Source organism: Thalassophryne amazonica, chromosome 12 (genome assembly GCF_902500255.1).
Source record: "Thalassophryne amazonica chromosome 12, fThaAma1.1, whole genome shotgun sequence".
NCBI classification, from domain to species: Eukaryota; Metazoa; Chordata; class Actinopteri; order Batrachoidiformes; family Batrachoididae; genus Thalassophryne; species Thalassophryne amazonica.
In genome coordinates this window covers 38,223,791-38,243,925 of record NC_047114.1, presented here as the reverse complement: position 1 = coordinate 38,243,925, position 20,135 = coordinate 38,223,791, and the positions used below count along the sequence as shown (strand labels likewise).

General features: G+C 40.8%; 1 protein-coding gene across 3 annotated transcripts in view; it reads right to left on the bottom strand.

Moving 5' to 3' along the window:
• LOC117521521 (low-density lipoprotein receptor-related protein 8-like) overlaps positions 1–20,135 on the bottom strand; it is a 445,771-nt gene that overhangs the window by 77,762 nt on the left and 347,874 nt on the right. For all 3 annotated transcript variants that reach the window (XM_034182837.1, XM_034182839.1, XM_034182838.1), the window contains exons 8-9: positions 7,890–8,009; positions 7,355–7,480 (exon numbers count right to left, since the gene is read on the bottom strand). In XM_034182837.1, coding sequence (XP_034038728.1) covers positions 7,355–7,480; positions 7,890–8,009 — 246 coding nt within the window. The remainder of the gene's footprint in view (positions 1–7,354; positions 7,481–7,889; positions 8,010–20,135) is intronic.

The following is a 20,135-nucleotide window of genomic DNA, read 5'->3' as shown; positions in this document are numbered from 1 at the left end:
TGGTTAACAACGTGTTGCAGGACTTCCTCAACCAGTTTGTGTTCATCTAACTTGGTGACATCCATCTTTTTCAATAACCTCTCTGTACACACCAATCATGTCCCTCTGGTTTTCCAGCATGTGCTGGAGAATAATTTGTATGTCAAAGCAAAATTGTGATTTCCATAAAGACACCATCTCCTTTCTCAGTTTGATCATTCCTAAGAATCAAATTAAGCCAGATCTGGCAAAGGTCAGTGCCGTCACTCAATGGCCCACACCTACAACTGTTAAACAGCTTCAGCATTTTCTGGGTTTTGTCAATTTTTACTGTCACTTTATTTGTAACAGTCAGGTCATCACCCCACTCATCATCCAAAGTACCCTTCAATTGGTCCACTGATGCAGAAACTGCATTTACACTTAAGCACGGCTTCTCCTCAGGTCCCATTTTCAATCCAGTCGGACTCGGACCGCCAGTTCATTGTGGAGGTCAACGCCTCAGACATCGGAGCCATCATGTCCCAGTGAGCTGAGGGTGACAATCATTTCCATTCTTGTGCTTTCTTCTCCTGGCATCTGTCTCCCAGAGAGCGGAACTATGATGTGGGTAACAGGGAACTGGCGGCGGTCAAGGAGGCACTGGAGAAGTGGAGACACTAGCTGGAAGGTACTGCAGTTCCATTCATCATATGGACAGACCATAAAAACTAGTATGCATCCAGTCAACTAAACGCCTTTAACTCCAGACAGGCCAGGTGGTTGCTCTTTTTGTAAGGTTTAACTTCACCATCATCTACCGGCCTGGTTCCAAGAATACTAAACCCGATGCACTTTCTTGTCAGTTCAATCCCACAGACCAGCCCTCACCCCGAGATTGGATCTTGCCCACGGACCTAGTGATGGGTTCCTCGCCTGGGATATTGAAAGCCATCCAGGAGGAACAGCACCAACATCCCGATCCAAGAGGAGGACTTCCCAGACGGATCCTCCCGAAGTCCACTCTAACGTCCTACAATTCTGTCATAACTGCAAACACTCCTGCCACCCCAGAATTCATAGAATATGCAAAAATGGAGTGGTTCCAAATGTCACCATCTTGGCAGTGCCCACCTCCGCCAAACTTCAGGTCAACCCATAACTAGGGAAAAAAAAGGTGTTGCACAGGCAACACTGGTGACCTGGATGGAATAAATTAAGCAAATCATGACCCCATCTCAGAGTTATCAAAGTGAAAGCTAACAGGCTAACTTGGTTCCGGTGTTGTATTAATGCATATTTTTTTGCTGATTGTGTGGTCCTTTTCATAATGGATGGGTTGAGGTTTGGGTATTCAAAATTATGACCAAAACCTACCTCAGTAATCATGGAAAAACAGTGGAACTAACATCATTAAGCCATCAACAAATCAAATTACTGCTAAAAGTATTAATATACAACTTAAATAATAGTGAAATTTCATTGAACAGAAATAATTGGGGCACAGATGTCTTAGAAGGTCTATTCATGCAATTAGCCAAACAGCAAGCCAAATTAACGGAGATATTTCTAATAACATGCTCGGAAAAGGCAAACATGGTCAAATCCACAGCAGCTAGCAGCCACTGCCAACAGTGTTCTTTTCAGCCCACTCTTTCATCTTCAATCACCCGTCTGAATCCTGACACTTTTGCTCTGAACCAAGTGTTCTCAAAAACTGACCATTACAATGACACCATTTCCAACCTGTCTAAAAGGAAAAATACCACCTGCTGCTTTTAGGGGCTGTCATGGTGATTTCTACTTCCATTACCTCTAAACCAAACACCATAACTGCGGTATTCACTGCCATCCCGCTTTTGCTGTGTCTGACCCACAGCTGGACATTTTTCTCTCCTGGCCACGATGAGCTGATAGTGAAATGTGCAGTCAAGCAGAAAGAAACAGAAAGAAGATGAACAACACTAAATCACAGTACTTGACAGCCACAGGGAGAACATCAACACATTATGTTTGACTCACTGCTTTCTGATAATTAAGAAATGAACATTAAATGTAGGAAATGAAGCGTAAACATATAAACTGGCTTCTTGCTGGAAACCTTTTGCTAATAGCTTAGGCGCATACATGGAGAAAGAGAAAGTTAAATGGCTTTGTACTACTTCACATTGTTCTCCATTAGTCTAACAATTTCTGTCAACAAGCTGAACAGGAGGCCAGAATAAATGTGACATAATTGACCTCAACTGTGATTCCGGCAGGTACCCCTGAAGAGCCGCTGCACCAGATCCTCAGCATTCAGCATGGCTGAACGCGCCCATCTGTCCCTCATCACACTGTCTAATGGAAAGGGACACTGCAGAACAGAAGCTGAGATACCCGCTTTTATGGTCAAGAAAGCACAATCACACCAAGTCCACAAGCAAGTCCAGTGTAATGAAAAACCAACTACAGAAGTGTGACAAGATAAGACGGGCTGTAATGTAAAAGTTGCAGAGCCAACCCAAGTGTTGCAGGAATCAAACATCACATTATCTGAGCAAAGGCTCTTAAACTCATGAAATGTGTTTTCAATTTTTATTCCAGGCATGTGCTTCCTTCTGGCATGAACTAGATATTTGCAGTGATGAGTTGATCTACATATTAAATTGACAGTGTGTAGGATTCGGTGACATCTAGTGGTGAGGCTGCAGATGGCAATATGCCGTAATCAGTCATAATTGTGTTTCCCTTCACATTTTTACTTCTTTGGCAATGGGGATTCATGCCCTGTGATAACATATATGATCCTTCATTAAACAAAAATGAGGGTTCTCAAACTTGTTAGCCTGCACTAACAACCAGCAGACAGTGTACAGGGGAGCAATCACTGAATCCACTTCTTTTTTCTTCAGTCTTCTAAGCTGCACTGCAAAATGCAAAAGGAAGAGCAAGTACATAGGTCCCTTTTGGACTACTGTACCAACATGGTGTTGCAACGTGTTGGCCTCTGTGAGAGGTGCCCACTCCCATGTAGACATGAAGGACTCATTCTAAGCTCATGCAAATACTTTGATTCAATGTAACAGGTAATTAGTCAGGTCAAGTCAAGACAACTTTGTCTATTCTGGAATGCATACACAGACATATTGAGAATTGAAATTCTGTTACTCTCAGTCTGCCAGGACCCCCACAACTGTAGAATATAATATAACGCAACGCTAAAATATCCTTGGCCGTATGAGCATTGTGTTATTTAGAATTTGCCGTTGTTTAATAAATTATTACGATCCTATTGTCTTAGCGTACAATTTGTACATGTTCAAATCAAGTCATCATTTGTTCATGTTGTGCAAATCAAGGAATATTTGGAGATCACCCTCTGTGCATTTGCATGTATTAATATTAATCAGACAAATTTAACTCCATAGGAAGTTCTGAGTTAGCGAAAGTTAGCATGCAAGCTAACACAAATTGTGTTATAAATAACATCAGAGGTGTTATCAGGTTACAAGAACAGGGTTTTGAGTTTCAGAAGTGTTTATTTCGCGCTTGCTTTTACATATTATACCAGAAACGAAGCAGTTAACAAGGCACTAAACTAGGAAGTGATATCACCATGCTAACCGTAAAATGTCTTATAAATAAGTTCCTAGGTGTTAATAGGCTCCAAAACCAGCATTTTCAATTTTAGAAGTGCTTACTTCTCACTAGCTTTTACATAATATATGAGAAACATGTATATAAATACATCCCAACATCCCTAAATCCTACACACCATAGTTAAAAAAAACAAACAATTAAGCTTAAATCAACTTGTTTTAGGGAGGCACCAGTCCCACAGAAAGGTTTTACAGTGACTGGGGCCCTAATCCTGCCACCAGCTCTTCTGGGAGATTTTTACAGCCTGAGGACAGAACATTTTGCATAATACGAGGTTGCTTCAGGCTGGTTTCCAGATCTATAGAAGACCTGTTTGAAAAATACCACAGGTTCCAACATTTTCCATCATGCTTTGTAATGGTATAAGTTCCTCAAGACAATTATACATGGTTCAGTCAATGAGCTTCATATAGCTGAAGGCCCCTTCACACAAAGTGCGAATAAGTACAACACAGGGCGACTCACGGCAAAACAGCTCATATGAGCGAAGCAAGAAACATCACGTGACTGTGTCTTTCGAGCAGGAACGCACTGGGTTCCATAAGAAGTGGTGCACCACATCATGCCACTGATGTGGAGGAAAATAAAATTTAAAAAACAGCTGTACAATTAGTGAATATCACTGGGTTGATATAAATAATACATAAAAGGGGGCGCAATACAGAACCCCGCGGTTAAATAACCCTGGTTAAGTAATTTTTTAAAAAATGTCATGGGTTTCGAACCCGCATGCTTCGATTACCAGATGGCAACTTTACCACTGCGCTACAATCACTGTCTAGAGTGTGAAATGGCTAAAATCAACAAGCAGATACATGTATTTTCTAAAAAGAAAAAAGCGCTGTGATAACTAACCAAATGGCCTTTGATACAATGTATTTCTGCTGATACGTGACGGAAAGAGGCATATTTGTCACACTGTTGGCTTGTCCTGGTTCTGCGGCTCGCCACTCACAGCTCTCACAGCCCGACACACGTGTCCTGTCACAGCTGACATTCAGATCACCTGCTGCATGTCCACATGAACTGACGGTCAATTTCTCCAGCCCGTCACAAAAGCGATATATGTTTTTATGTATTTCCACTCAAGCACATAAACGTCCGTGTCCGTCAAAACATGGGACGTGTGCTGCAGCTGTGATGCCCAGAACCGGAGATGTCTCAACAGCTGTGGGCAGCCAGTCACGCCCCCTGTACTGTCACCACACCAAGATTTCACTCTGTGATCAGATGAATCAGATGAGAGATGCCTCACCTGCGGGGGGTGGGGGGAACACACGCACACAGGTGCTGGGTGGGGAGCGGTGGGGATCGCGCGAAACACATGCACACGTGTGGGGAGCCGAGACACTCTGGCACGCCACATGTACTCGCTGAAATTTCACAGTCGTGGGGCACTTAGACAAATTTCACATCCAGCTCGACAGTGACTGTCTGCAGACTGTTTTCATCATGATAGTGCAAATGGCCACACATTTTCTAAGTGTTAAGCAAGCGGTGTTAGATGTTTGTGCGTGTCACCTGGAATTTGGCCAACACCTGTCATGAGAGGGTTCGATGGGCTCGCACAGGGCACACTCTGTCTTTCAGCTGCTGGTGTGAGCAAATAGTTGTAGCAACAGGTGTATGAGGCGTTGGATGCAGCTATGTTTTTTTGCGTTTTGCATACGATTCCTGCTTCGCACTATGTGTGAAGGGGCCCTGAAGCTTGTGTATAATGACCAAAAGAGTATGGGACTACACAGAGTTGCTGTTGTGAACCAAAATTCAGCCTGTAATACAGCTAATTCCTGTATTTTCTATCAGGACAGGTGGCTCCTTAGTACCCGTAGTGGCTGGACCCACGATGCAGACTCCCAGACTAGGTTCAGGTGTAAGAGGACACATGGTCTTTATTCCAGGCCTAGGTTCGGTACAGAGATAATCAAGCAGCAGAGCAGAGGTACAATCAGGATTAGGCAGAGACGCAGTCATGGATGAGCAGGGGTCAGAGGCACAAGCAAACACAGAGTTCTGAGATGAGGCTAGAGGCATGGTCGAGGAGAACAGAGCAATAAACGGTAAATGACTTGGCAAAAACACGACTGCGAACAAAGGCTGGAATGTGTATTAAAGACAACAAACTGGCAGAGAAGTGGTGGCTGGGAGGTGTTTAAATAAGACAGGAGTTAATAAGGTGCACGTGAGAAACAAGAAAGAGGTGTGGTCAGTGAACAAAGATTATTAATGGTGCAAGATAGTGAGGGAGGACAACACAAGGTGGAGTGAAGAAAGGACAAAGATACGTGAATTGGTGCCAAGAGTGTGAGTGAATGAAAACACAAAGCAGACAGAAACAAAGTGAGAGACAAAGACACAAGGCAGGTGCAGTGATGTGGAGTAAGAACATAATCAGATGGGTGTGAGGGAAACAGGGAACTATGAACCAAGCTAAAACAGAAACTGAGGGCAGAATAAAATATTACCAAGAAGCGGATCAGGACCGAGCATGAACATGAGAATAATAATAAACACAATGACAAAACTAGACTGGAACTGACTGATGACTGAAGTATAAAATAGAAGATCACCAGATGACAAAACAAACAATCAAAGAACAAGCAAACAGATTACAGAAAAAACAAAACCCCATATAAAAGTACAACAGAAAATAACAGAAATGAGAACAGCAAAAATAAACAGATGATAACTAAATAATAAGCAATGAAAAACACAGCCTGGCAGAACAAACTAGAATGGAAAAGAAGTAACAAAGAAACAAAGTGGCAAAGCAAAATGGAACATAGAATAAACACATCATGAAAATAAACAACTAATAAAACAAAGCTGGGGCAGATGGTGAGTAAAAGAAAGGGGAAGAAATGGAATCAAGGCCCAGATCAGGGCCAAACAATTTTCCTTTGCTTTGAAACACTTTGTGAATTTCTGGCCGACTGCTTTGAAGTTTGAGATCATTCACTTTCAAATATATTCATCCTGGAAGCTCACGGTTTGATACGTTGCCCTTAACGTTTACTGTTTTAATTTATCTGCAATCAAAGGATGTATGTAACACTAACTTCAAATATTTAAGTTAAAATAATGTATTCTTGAGTGCATAAACTAAACAAAATTAAGGTAATCAGTTGCACCAATTTTTCTGAGTTCACACATTTTACAACAGTGGATATGGAATAGAATCCTGGGGTGCCCCATACTTCATTGCAGAGAAGCTAGATGTCTTGCCTTCAGAGGGATATGCCTCCCGGAAGCTTACAGCCTATAATCATGATAAAACAGCGTATATAAATACGGTGCAGATGAATGTGATCTAGGGTGCAGTTTGATGATGTAAAGAGCTCAGTTAGTACCATACTCTGTGTGCAAAAGCAACAGTAGAATGCTTCTACTATAAGTTTAGCAAAACCATGGCATTTCTACAAAATCTCACAGTAATTTCTGCAACAATGTTTTGGCAACAACATGTCAGTCTCCACAGACAAGCAGGGGATTACCAACGTCTGCAAAATGTCACCACGGACAGGAAGGGTGATGGCTTCAAAGATCATTTATGTTTGTGTGCAGGAAAGGAAGTGTTGTCCTAAAATAGAATTTTAATGAAATCTATTGGTAATCTGACTGTTTTTCTTTTTTAAAAAGCTATCAATAATGGAACACTGTTAAATCATTTTTATCCTGACTTTGTAAGACTGTTCCATGTATTCTGTTTGTCCTGTCTTGACTGCATTTTTGTGCAGTGAATCTTGTTACTCACCCTCTGCTTTGCAGGTTTTAGTTACAGGGTCCATCTCATAACCTTCGTAGCATTCACACTTGAAATCGCCCTTGTAATTGATGCAGATCTGGCTGCAAGCATCAGGGTTGTCACACTCATCAATGTCTGCATGGAGAAGAGAAACCAACAGAAAAGCAGCAAGAGACAGAACGATTAATTCACCCTTATAAAACTACGAACTATATGTGAGGGGAAAACTGCATATTTACTGGTTTAAAACGTGGAGAAAATGATACGTCTGGCTGTTGGTCATTGACAGAGGACAGGGTGTATTCCTGTCATGTTCCTTACATGCTTCCTTGTATCATCATCTTGGGCTTTTTCTTTGAGTGCCGGTGGTGTTAAAAACACGGTGAAGAGTGTGAAGGATGCACTATAGGTGTGAGTGACACTACACAGTGTCACAAAAACACAGAGCAGCCCAAACACAACACAACACAAAGGTCAGCAAGCAGTCTGTCTGGCTTTTTCCATCCATCCATTCATCCATGAGGTGAAATGCTGCTTTCCTTACCGCCACAAGTCTTTTTGTCCAGCAGCTGGTATCCAGTGGGGCACTGACACTCAAATCCGATTGGTCGGTCCATGCAGACATGCGAGCAGCCGCCGTTGTTGATCATGCACTCATTCAGGCCTGGAACAGAAAGCACTCACATTCACTTAGTCAGAAGATGAGGTCAGCAGCAGGTTGCACAAAAAGATCAAGCTGAGAATCAGGAATGACTTCAATCTGATTTACTGTGACAGCATATGTGCGTCACATAACAGCATCTCCACAGCAACTGGACCTGATCAGCAGCTATGTTAGGTAATGATTCTGTACACATGGGCTCTGAGTGCGGCACAACTCAACCTGTAGTTCATTTCTCCACTCGGCCTTTTCTACATGGTGCAGCTCCCCGCTCTGAAGCTTTCTGTAGAGACTCTTATGGATTTTGAATTGGTGAAAAACTCCTACTGAATGATGCATTCAAGCTTACTTACCAATTTACAGTTTCTAATTACCATAAGCAAATCATCACACTTTTGTGACTAACCAGGTCATCCTCACACAAAATTCATAGGAAAACATGCAACATTTCTGCACATAAATTAATACATATACATTAATACATTGTTAACCAGCAGGCAGTGAAGATGTCGCAGAAAAAAAAGATCAGATTTACCATCCAAAAATCCCTGAGGAAAATCCTCTTTTTGTTATTTTAACCTTGCCCCAACAAAAATACCAAAGCACGTCTCAAGAAGAAAATGACGAAATGTCACACTTTACTTTTTGTACATCATATGAAATGTGTCATGAAAATATACTGGACAAACATATGAGGTACTCTGCAACACTTTTAGTAGCAATACCTGGCATTTTCGAGTTACAGTTGCTGGAATAATTAATACAAATTACCACCCAAACTAGCATATTTTCATATTGGATCAATTGAGACCCGGGTTAACAACAACTGCCACCAGCACTGTTGTCCAGCAGGATACCAGTCGAAAAGTAATGCTTTGTACGGATTGCCAGTTCATGTTGGATTTACTGCATATCTGACTCATATCTGATCTCATTCACTGATTGTCCACATTATATATAGCAAGTGACCAGATCCGATCCGCGTATCCATGTTACAATCGTCACCTGCTGTTTTATCCACATCAGTTACGGCAATAAAAGTCATACGGAAATAGTCAGATGACTGCTGTTTGGTGTCTGAATACTGAAAACCTACACAGAGCTCTGTGACTCACAGGATACGGATTCTAAAAGTACTATTTATATTTTCAAGTTTAAGGTTTGCTGTCTGGTGATGGCTGAATTAACTAAAGGATCAAAAACTGTTCACTCACACACAGAGACACACACACGACTCCAAACCGAATGTGCACTGTAATAGTTATGCACAAAAACGAACACAGAAAATACAGAGTAGAACAAAATTTTTAACAAAGACAAAGACTCAGCAGCAGCTGAAATGCTGTTGAGCGTATACACACAAATATGCGAGACTCCTGTGTGTTTGACACAACATGCTGATGTGATACACGTTTGTGATTGTTTTTGTGAAACACCCTGAATCCAAACACGCAGAATCCGATCTCAGACCAAAATGGATGTGCAAAAAATGTAATTTGAATCGCATTTCAAACTACCTACGAAAGAGGCTTGAAATACATTTGGAAAAACTGATTTCATGCAACTTTTTGGCAGGACTGATTTGTGATAGAAGGGAATCTGCAAGAGTGAAAGGCAAAGTTTACAAGATTGTCAGCAGACCAGCTATGTGGTACATCTTAGGATGCATCTATCGCAGGGCCACAAACAGACAGATAAACACATTCGCACAAGCAAGCGCACGTACTGTCAATTTAGAGTCACTACTTCACCAAACCTGCATGTTTTCAGAAGTGGGAGGAAGCCAAAGCACTTTGAGGGGACCCATGCGAACATGGGGGGAACAAGCAAACTCCACACAGAATGGACTAGGTGGGAAGCGATCCCATGGCCTTCTTGGCATGAAGCAACAGTGCTAACCACTAAGCCATTATGCTGCCCTAGCCATAAGACGATAAATTTAAAAAAACACCCAAATTACAATGTTTGTATATGGGATATCAGTGTTGCTATAATGTAAACACACTGTGGATATAAAGTTTTCAACCATAAGGCATCTTCAAGTAAAGGCTTTCAGATTAAAAAAACTTCCATTAGTATGCAAAAATATACACCAAACAACTCTAAAAGTTAATCAGCTCATCCAGTCCACAGGGGGTACCTCATGTGTGTCGTGTGTATGAAAAATGTTAATGAATTTCTGTGTTCACAAGGATGATGCAACAAAGTCAAAAACCGTCTCGCACACTAAACACCTATTGCATTTTTGTCAGTCCACTGTCAGACATTTGTTTGTGTGACAACTTAATATTCTAACAAAAACATCAACAACTGAAAGCAAGATTTAGGAACCTCAGAAAGCTGATTAAAAATGTGTCTGTAATTCATTCTGGCTTGCCTCTTAACAGGCTGGCTTATAAAGTGCGACCTGGCAACTGGATAGGTTATAACGTGCAGACCTGGAAACCCATTAGAAAAAAAATTAAATAATGAGCTGAGCCCTCGGCCAGACACGAACAAAACCACAACAAATGCTGCTTTGGCTTCAAATTTGTATCCAGATGTTGCACAATCAAACGCATTTCAAGCTGTACTCACTAGAAATACCCCGTTTAAAGATATTTGAACATGATTGAAGCTGTTAAAACTATGAACACCCGGACGTTGCCACACACTAGTGACAATTTTATGAATTGATGATTTTCAAGTTGGCACTAAAGCAACGCCTACACGCCTGCGTGATGACGTCACAACTCTGTCTGGTTAGGGAGACACAGTTTTGTTCAACAACAAGAACTGTCAAGAAACTTTCTTGTGTGTGGTTGGAGTTGTGTGGAGGTAAGAATGCTTGAATAACGATGTCAGTCACACAAAGAAATCAAATAATAGTGAAAATATGTTAACTGAGCCCAAAATGTTGGTATTTTGGTCATTGAACTTTCCTAGGAACGAATATAAAGCCCGGTCACACACGGCCAAAACAAAGGACACCGAAGCCAAAATGAAAGAAGAAATCAGGACTTACGTTGACTTTCAGAGACATCGTTTAACCAGCAACCAGCTTTGATCACCCAGCCAGTCCGTGAGGTGTCATGACACCCGATCGGTGAGCCGCTCCGTGAGGCGTCATAACATCCAATTGGTGAGCCGCTCCATGAGGCGTCATAACACCTGATCGGTGAGCCGCTCCATGAGGCTTCATAACACCTGATCGGTGAGCTGCTCAGTGAGGCGTCATAACATCCGATTGGTGAGCCGCTCCGTGAGGCGTCATAACATCCAATTGGTGAGCCGCTCCGTGAGGCGTCATAACATCCACTTGGTGAGCCGCTCCATGAGGCGTCATAACACCTGATCGGTGAGCTGCTCAGTGAGGCGTCATAACATCCAATTGGTGAGCCGCTCCGTGAGGCATCATAACACCTGATCGGTGAGCTGCTCAGTGAGGCGTCATAACATCCGATTGGTGAGCCGCTCCGTGAGGTGTCATAACATCCACTTGGTGAGCCGCTCCATGAGGCGTCATAACACCTGATCGGTGAGCTGCTCAGTGAGGCGTCATAACATCCAATTGGTGAGCCGCTCCGTGAGGCATCATAACACCTGATCGGTGAGCTGCTCAGTGAGGCGTCATAACATCCAATTGGTGAGCCGCTCCATGAGGCGTCATAACACCTGATCGGTGAGCTGCTCAGTGAGGCATCATAACACCTGATTGGACAGTCGCTTGTTATGACGCCTCTGTGAGGCGTCATAACAAGCTGTCATTTCTAATGATGCCAAACACGTGAATGAGAGGCTCCCTAACTGGAAGTCTCAGTTTCAAGATGGCGGCGCAACTTGAAAATTGCCCACTGGGATGAAATTTTTGAACAGTTCAAAAATTTGACCCCAATTTCAAATCTAGTACTGATGATGACCATAACCACTATGTATACCAAGTCTGTTCAAAATTGAAAAAGATGGATCAGGAAGTTAATATGATGCATTAAAATGAGCCCTGATTTGCTAATCAGGATTAAAAGGGAAAAAACTGCTAGTCCCATAACCTTTATTTAGGGCCCCTTCACAGATAGTGCGAATGTGGTCGAACTGCACATGAAGTGCGCATGAATCAGGAATCATATGCAAAACGTATAAAATTGTAGCTGCTTCCAATGCCTCGCACACCTGTTGCTACAGCTATTTGTGCACATCAGCGGCTGAAAGACAGAGTGTGCACAGTGAGAGCCCATCGAACCATTTCGCGGCAGGGGTTGACCAAATTCCTGGTGACACACACGAACATCTAACACCGCTCATTTAGCACTTTGAAAATGTGTGGCCATTCACACTATCGTCACGAAAACAGTCAGCAGACAATCACTGTTGAGCTGGCTGTGAAATTTGTCTAAGTGCCCCACGAGGTGCCACACACGAGGTGCATGTGTCTTGCACATGTGCACGTGGGGGCACACTTGCATAAAATGCTTACAGATCTGATCACATGGAGGCCGGACAGGGAGGTCTGATTGCACACAGCATGGGGAGGGGCCTGTCAACTGATCACAGCACACTGACAGCTGGATGACAGCTCAGTGCACACATTACAAACACAGAAACAACCATCAGGACAGTTATATAAATAATTACGACAATACCTATATACGCAATTACATAACAAATAACGAAAGTGAATGACCACATATCACAGACTGACACGTTGGTCTGGGCAATGAACAGACGGGGGGTCGTGTCTGCCCACAACCATGGCTGTAAAGATCTCTGCTCCTGGACGTCCCAGCTGGAGGACACGTTCCGTGTTTGGAAGGACATGAACTTACAACATTCCTCCGTGAGGCGAGTGTTTCTGCCTACTGTCTCACGTGGAAAAAAAAAATCTTTCGCCTTAGCGCCGGGCTGCAGCGGCTGCACACAGCACACCTTGTCTATGTCTTTCTTGATTTCAGGCATTTTTCTGCAATGATTACAGGCCAGCGATGGCAGTGGAGTGGTAAAGTTTCCGTCTGGTAATAAGAGCTTACCGGTTCGAATCCCATGAGTGACTTTTTTTTTAACCAGAGTTATTTAACCGCGGGGTTCTGTCCCCTTTTATGTATTATTTATATTAAGCCAGTGATATTCACTAATTATACAGCTGGTTTATATTTTATTGTTCTCCACATCAGTGGCGTGATGTGGTGCAGCTGCTCACACTGTGTTCCTGCTTGAAAGACATGGTTGCGTGCATGAAACGTTGCACTGGGATCGTGCACACCTGCCTGTTGGCGCAATGTTTTCGTGGTTCGCTCATATGAGCTGTTACGCCGTGAGTCGCCCTGACTTGTATTTATTCGTACTATGTGTGAAGGGGCCCTTAACCAGTTAGGTGAACTGAGGCAAATACAAAACAATAAGGACATAAAGAAAAATATAAAAATAGAAAATACAGTCACACCAATCATAAAAGAGAATAATATGTACAACTAACCTGTTGCCCGTGGGGATCCACGGGCTCTAGATTGGGTAGTGTTTATAAAACAGGTATCTGACATTTTTCAAAGGTGGTAATGAATTATGCAAAGTTTCTATAATGAGTTGGAATGACGTGTGAGTACAGAATGTTTTTAGAACCTTAGACCGCAAAGGTTTTTGGAAGAAGAACTCAAACATTTATTCCTGTTAATTACATAACTTTGTAATGTTAATTTACTGTCTCAATGTATTCATAAATTGTTTAGGCTCTTCTTATCATATACACACTATTATTATTATTATTGCTGTTGTTATTATTATTATCATTATCAACAGTAGCATTATTATTATTTTATTATTACTTCTATTATGTAATTATACTTTTAAATGGACCACAATGGAAATAAGTGCTTTCAATTTCTTGTGTCATCCATGTATTTTTAATGTATTTACAATTATATTATGTGCTTACATTGAATTTACTATATAAACTCATGCACGCCACCCCCTGCTGGAATGGCATGTGAGTCCAGAATGTAATTATCAACATCCATTGTTCACTGTTTCTCTAAAGTTTCTCTAAAAATATCAGTCCTACCAATGTTCTGTTTTGGCAAAACATAAAGTTCAGTGATGGGGGGGTATAAAATCTGGCTGTTGGACAACTTCATATGGATCTATATAATAGGCACTGCTGCTGATCTATCACACAGACAGTTGGTCACATGGCACACAGGAGTGAATGAGGACATGTCACAGCCATAAAAACAACCACTTATTATGTGAAATGAGGTTAGCACACAATAAAGAAGGCTAAGGCACTTAATTTCATTGTACTGAGTACAATATGTTTCTGATTTGCCGAACAAGAAGAGTCACTCAAATGTGTTTTGTTTTGAAAAAAGGCCATTGTTAACCTGACTAAGTGGAAGGTAACAGGGTGGGGAGGAACATGTTCAACAGCATGCAGTGTTTGATTGTTACACACGATTAAGTGCCCCTGCACAATGACTATCAAATGGAAATGGGCAGGAAATGGATCAAACAGAAACGGATTCCTAAACACCTATCACATTTCTCTCAATCCACTGGCAGACATTTGCCAGTGTAACATCTTTATATTGTTACTGAAACATCAATAACATAGCAAGATTTAGGATTTTTTTTAAATATTGTGTTTGTAATACAGCACCTTCATTATGATATATATATATATATATATATATATATATATATATATATATATATATATATATATATACGAGGGCTGTCAATAAAGTATAGGTCCTTTTTCTTTTTTTCAAAATCTATATGGATTTCATTCATATGTTTTTACGCCAGACATGCTTGAACCCTCGTGCGCATGCGTGAGTTTTTCCACGCCTGTCGGTGACGTCATTCGCCTGTGAGCACTCCTTGTGGGAGGAGTCGTCCAGCCCCTCATGGGAATTCTTTGTTTGAGAAGTTGCTGAGAGACTGGCGCTTTGTTTGATCAAAATTTTTTCTAAACCTGTGAGACACATCGAAGTGGACACGGTTCGAAAAATTAAGCGGGTTTTCGGTGAAAATTTTAACGGCTGATGAGAGATTTTGAGGTGATACTGTCGCTTTAAGGACTTCCCATGGAGCGAGACGTCGTGCAGCACTCCCAGGCGCCGTTGTCAGCCTGTTTCAAGCTGAAAACCTTCATATTTCAGGCTCTATTGATCCAGGACGTTGTGAGAGAACAGAGAAGTTTCATAAGAAGTCGGTTTCAGCATTTTATCCGGATATTCCACTGTTAAAGGAGATTTTTTTTTAATGAAAAGCGCCAGTCTCTCAGCAACTTCTCAGACAAAGGAATTCCGACGAGGGGCTGGACGACTCCTCCCACAAGGAGTGCTCACAGGCGAATGACGTCACCGACAGGCGTGGAAAAACTCACGCATGCGCACGAGGGTTCAAGCATGTCTGACGTAAAAACATATGAATGAAATCCATATAGTTTTTGAAAAAAATAAAACGGACCTATACTTTATTGACAGACCTCATATATATATAGTACTAGCATGTTATCCGTGGGGATCTAAGGGCTCTAGATTGGGTAGTGTTTATAAAATAGGTAGTTGACATTTTTCAAGGGTGATAATAAATTAAGCAAAGCTTGTATAATGAGTTGGAATGGTGTGTAAGTCCAGATTGTAGTGAGCAACATCCATTGTTCAGTGTTGTATGGTAATATCTGTAGCTTGTCAAAAAATATTAGTCCTATCAATGTTCCATTTTGGCAGCGTTCATCCTTGACTCAAAATAAATAAGCATACCAAACAACAAATAGAATAGAATGGAATAGAATAGAATACAATAGAATAATTCTTTATTGTCCACCGATGTGGAAAATTGTCTTCGGCTCACCAGCACAAAAAAGACAACACTAAAATGTTAGCTGTCCGCAGTTTCTCAGTAATCAAAGTTATGCACACACACACGCTGTCTTTTCTGTATTCTGCCGCAAGCAGGTGCTTTTAATTTGACACCACCCACAAACAGAGATGGTGTCGGAAGACATCAAACGTACTACAATTTTCATTCATGGTAACAGCAAGATGAAACTTAACTAAAGGTAACGGCAACATGACACTAAACTGACTAAACCAACTGAACTACAAAAACATGATAAATAACAACACTGTTAAACTAAGATGAACCAAAAGAACAACATTTAAAACCCCAAAACCCTAACTCCCATGATGCATTGCAGCACAACATCCATTGTTTACTGGTTAACTAAAATTGCTAATTTTCCAAAAAATATTTGTCCTATCAATTTTCCGTTTTTGCAACGTTCATCCTTGACCCAAAATACATAGATATACCAAAATGGCAAATGTCAGCTCTCCCCCGGTTTCTATGTAATCGAAGCCATACACACATATGCACATAGAGGCCAAATGGCTATTACAATATAGACTGTGGTGGGCACAGCTAACCAAAAAGTTAGCTTTGTTAACAGATAGTCAGCTAACTGAAAACATGTTTTTTTTTTTAAAGCTAAAACGATAAACCACCCAAAAATTTACCGGAAGCTACAGATAACCGATAACTTCCAGTATTGTCTCCGGTAGACTTCCATCTACTAACAAGCTGATTTTGAGTTTTAACAGCATGGTCGCATCTGGTAGCATCAAAGGCAATCACAGACCCAAACAATGAGTCAGCACTTCTGTCTTTGAGCGCCCTGCCCCCTGCTGGAAGGTCCTGCTTATTACATAGCTTCCAGCAGTGAAACAGTTGAGAGGAGCAGCAAAGCTCAACTCTCTGCTCAATAACAGCATCGCCGTGAGGCGGAGGTCTTGGAAAATAAAGCAGTGCTGACTTATGGTTTGGTTTATAAATAAAATTAATACCGATAGAATAACACCATTAATGTCAATTCTATCATTTCTACAAAGTTAAAATATAACATATATATTTTAATGTTGAATAATGCACTATTTCTGAGGTTTTGTAACAAACACAGACAGACACCAAAGGGATTATGGGTAAGATGTGCCTCCGCTAACACTGATTGGTTGATTCATTCATTCTATGTAAAAACCAACAGGTTAATGTGGGGTGTGTGTGTGTCTTGGTGTTACATATAAATGTGCTTTTGTAAAATCTGTCTTTTTTTATTTGTAAAAAAAAAAAAGGCATTTTCAAAAAAAAAAAAAAGTTGTAATTAGATAACTGTCTGATATAACCAGTGTCAAAATAAATAGAACACGTCTACTGGTGCACAGATGCTCAGTACTTGGGCTTACACTGTGTGAGTTTTGGCCCTTTTTCAGCCGATTTTTCACTTGTGTGAGAATTTTTTGGATCGCACGGAGTTTCAGCTTAATTGCGTGTCATGCATTGTGTAGTATACATGGAGTAATGAGCTGTGCTTAACCTCTCACGACCACCTCCTGATCGGCATTCGTATGTGTCAGATGAAAAGCAAACTATTTGATATTCTGGTCGGCCGTCGTGAGGATATCCCGCTGCTGAAGCGCTACAAGCGTCCAACCTCTTGCACTGTGCCTGTGCAAATGCCGGAGAGAGCATAAACAGTGATCATCTCTTTGAGAGAGCAGCTTCTGTCCCACCCCTTCAACTCATGTAAAGTCTTGTTTTTTTTTTGTTTTTTTTTTTTGTTAAAACTTTGATGTCTCCCATCAAGAGTTTTTGTAAAAATAAGAAATGTAAATAAAGTTTGAAAAAACGTCTGTTTACATTTTGCTTCTGGAAACAAGAGTCTGAAGTGTGGTTTTTGAATGTACAATGTGAGCAGTCAGATCGCATCGTGCGCTCTGAACTTTTACACTGTGCTGTTTTGTCGTACAGTTTGAGCTGGAGCGGATTTAAAATATTGTACAGTGTCTGCCCAGCTTTAGGGTGAATACTGCAATGAACACTACTGGCCAGTAGATGGCAGTAGAGACTGTGAAAACTTGTCAAAACAAAATTCCAGATAATCTGTGTCTGCTACGTTTAAGCTACGTGGAATTTAATAAACGCAAACTGAATTTCATACATCTTATATATATATTAATGTGGAACAAAGACGACAGACAGTATTTGACATAAGCATGACTCTAAGTAGCAAACAGGAATCGACTGCAATGATTCCAAATAAAAATAACTGAGAAGCAGCCTGAGCTTCTTCTGGCATTTTTACATTAAAAAACACAATAACAATGTCTGTAAACCCAGATAATATATTCATGAGAGTTTTAGGCACAATATACAAAGAGTTAATGCTGTTGTCCATGTGGAGCCTGATCAGAGTGTCTCAAATGCATTTATTCTGTCGTAAATGTACGGACATTACCCATAATGCCCCTGGAGACAGCATGTCCACACTAAAACCTTCAAAATTAGTGCATTACTTTAAAACTAAAACATATATCTGATATTTTCACTTTATAAAACTTCAGACGTGACATAAATTTAAATAACTTGTCCGAAATTAGTTTGGTTAAAATTTTAACCATAAGTTAAAACTGTATGCCTCTGGATGACTAAGGTGATATTGGCAACGTATCAGTATGGGGTCAAAAGAAGTGAGCATTTTTCTTTTCTGTGACCAGTTCTCCTTTGTCTGCAGAGGATAGAGCTGTTTATTCTACAACAGCTCTCCTCTATTTAGAGGATAGAACTGCGCATCTACTTCAAAACATTTAACAGGTAGGTACTCAACTGATTTTAGATTTTATAAATGTCTGTAACTATTCAGCTTTGTTTAACACATCTGCAAAAATATGTTAGCGGTCTAAAAACTATCAGACCAAAGCTTATCGGAAGATAATAATCCAATAATGGCTTTCAAAGTTATCTGAAAAGCTAATCTGATAATTTAAACATTATCTTTAATTAGTTTAATTAATTAGTGGTTAGCGGATTAGCAGAAGTGTGCCCACCACTGAATATAGATACAGTAGTGTTCAGAATAATAGTGCTATGTGACTAAAAAGATTAATCCAGGTTTTGAGTATATTTCTTATTGTTACATAGGAAACAAGGTACCAGTAGATTCAGTAGATTCTCACAAATCCAATAAGACCAAGCATTCATGATATGCACACTAAAAGGCTATGAAATTGGGCTATTAGTAAAAAAAAAAGTAGAAAAGGGGGTGTTCACAATAATAGTAGTGTGGCATTCAGTCAGTGAGTTCGTCAATTTTGTGGAACTAACAGGTGTGAATCAGGTGTCCGCTATATAAGGATGAAGCCAGCACCGGTTGAACATGCTTTTCTCTTTGAAAGCCTGAGGAAAATGGGGCGTTCAAGACATTGTTCAGAAGAACAGCGTAGTTTGATTAAAAAGTTGATTGGAGAGGGGAAAACTTATATGCAGGTGCAAAAAATTATAGGATGTTCATCTACAATGATCTCCAATGCTTTAAAATGGACAAAAAAAAACCAGAGACGCATGGAAGAAAACAGAAAACAACCATCAAAATGGATAGAACAATAACCAGCATGGCAAAGGCTCACCCATTGATCAGCTTCAGGATGATCAAAGACAGTCTGGAGTTACCTGTAAGTGCTGTGACAGTTAGAAGACGGCTGTGTAAAGCTAATTTATTTGCAAGAATCCCCCGCAAAGTCTCTCTGTTAAATAAAAGATGTGCAGAAGAGGTTACAATTTGCCAAAGAACACATCAACTGGCCTAAAGAGAAATGGAGGAACATTTTGTGGACTGATGAGAGTAAAATTGTTCTTTTTGGGTCCAAGGGCCGCAGACAGTTTGTGAGATGACCCCCAAACTCTGAATTCAAGCCACAGTTCACAGTGAAGACAGTGAAGCATGGTGGTGCAAGCATCATGATATGGGCATGTTGCTCCTACTATGGTGTTGGGCCTATATATTGCATACCAGGTATCATGGATCAGTTTGGATATGTCAAAATACTTGAAGAGGTCATGTTGCCTTATGCTGAAGAGGACATGCCCTTGAAATGGGTGTTTCAACATGACAATGACCCCAAGCACACTAGTAAACAAGCAACATCTTGGTTCCAAACCAACAAAATTAATGCCTCGCAGATGTGAAGAAATCATGAAAAACTGTGGTTATACAACTAAATACTAGTTTAGTGATTCACAGGATTGCTAAAAAAGCAGTTTGAACATAACAGTTTTGAGTTTGTAGCATCAACAGCAGATGCTACTATTATTATTACTAAT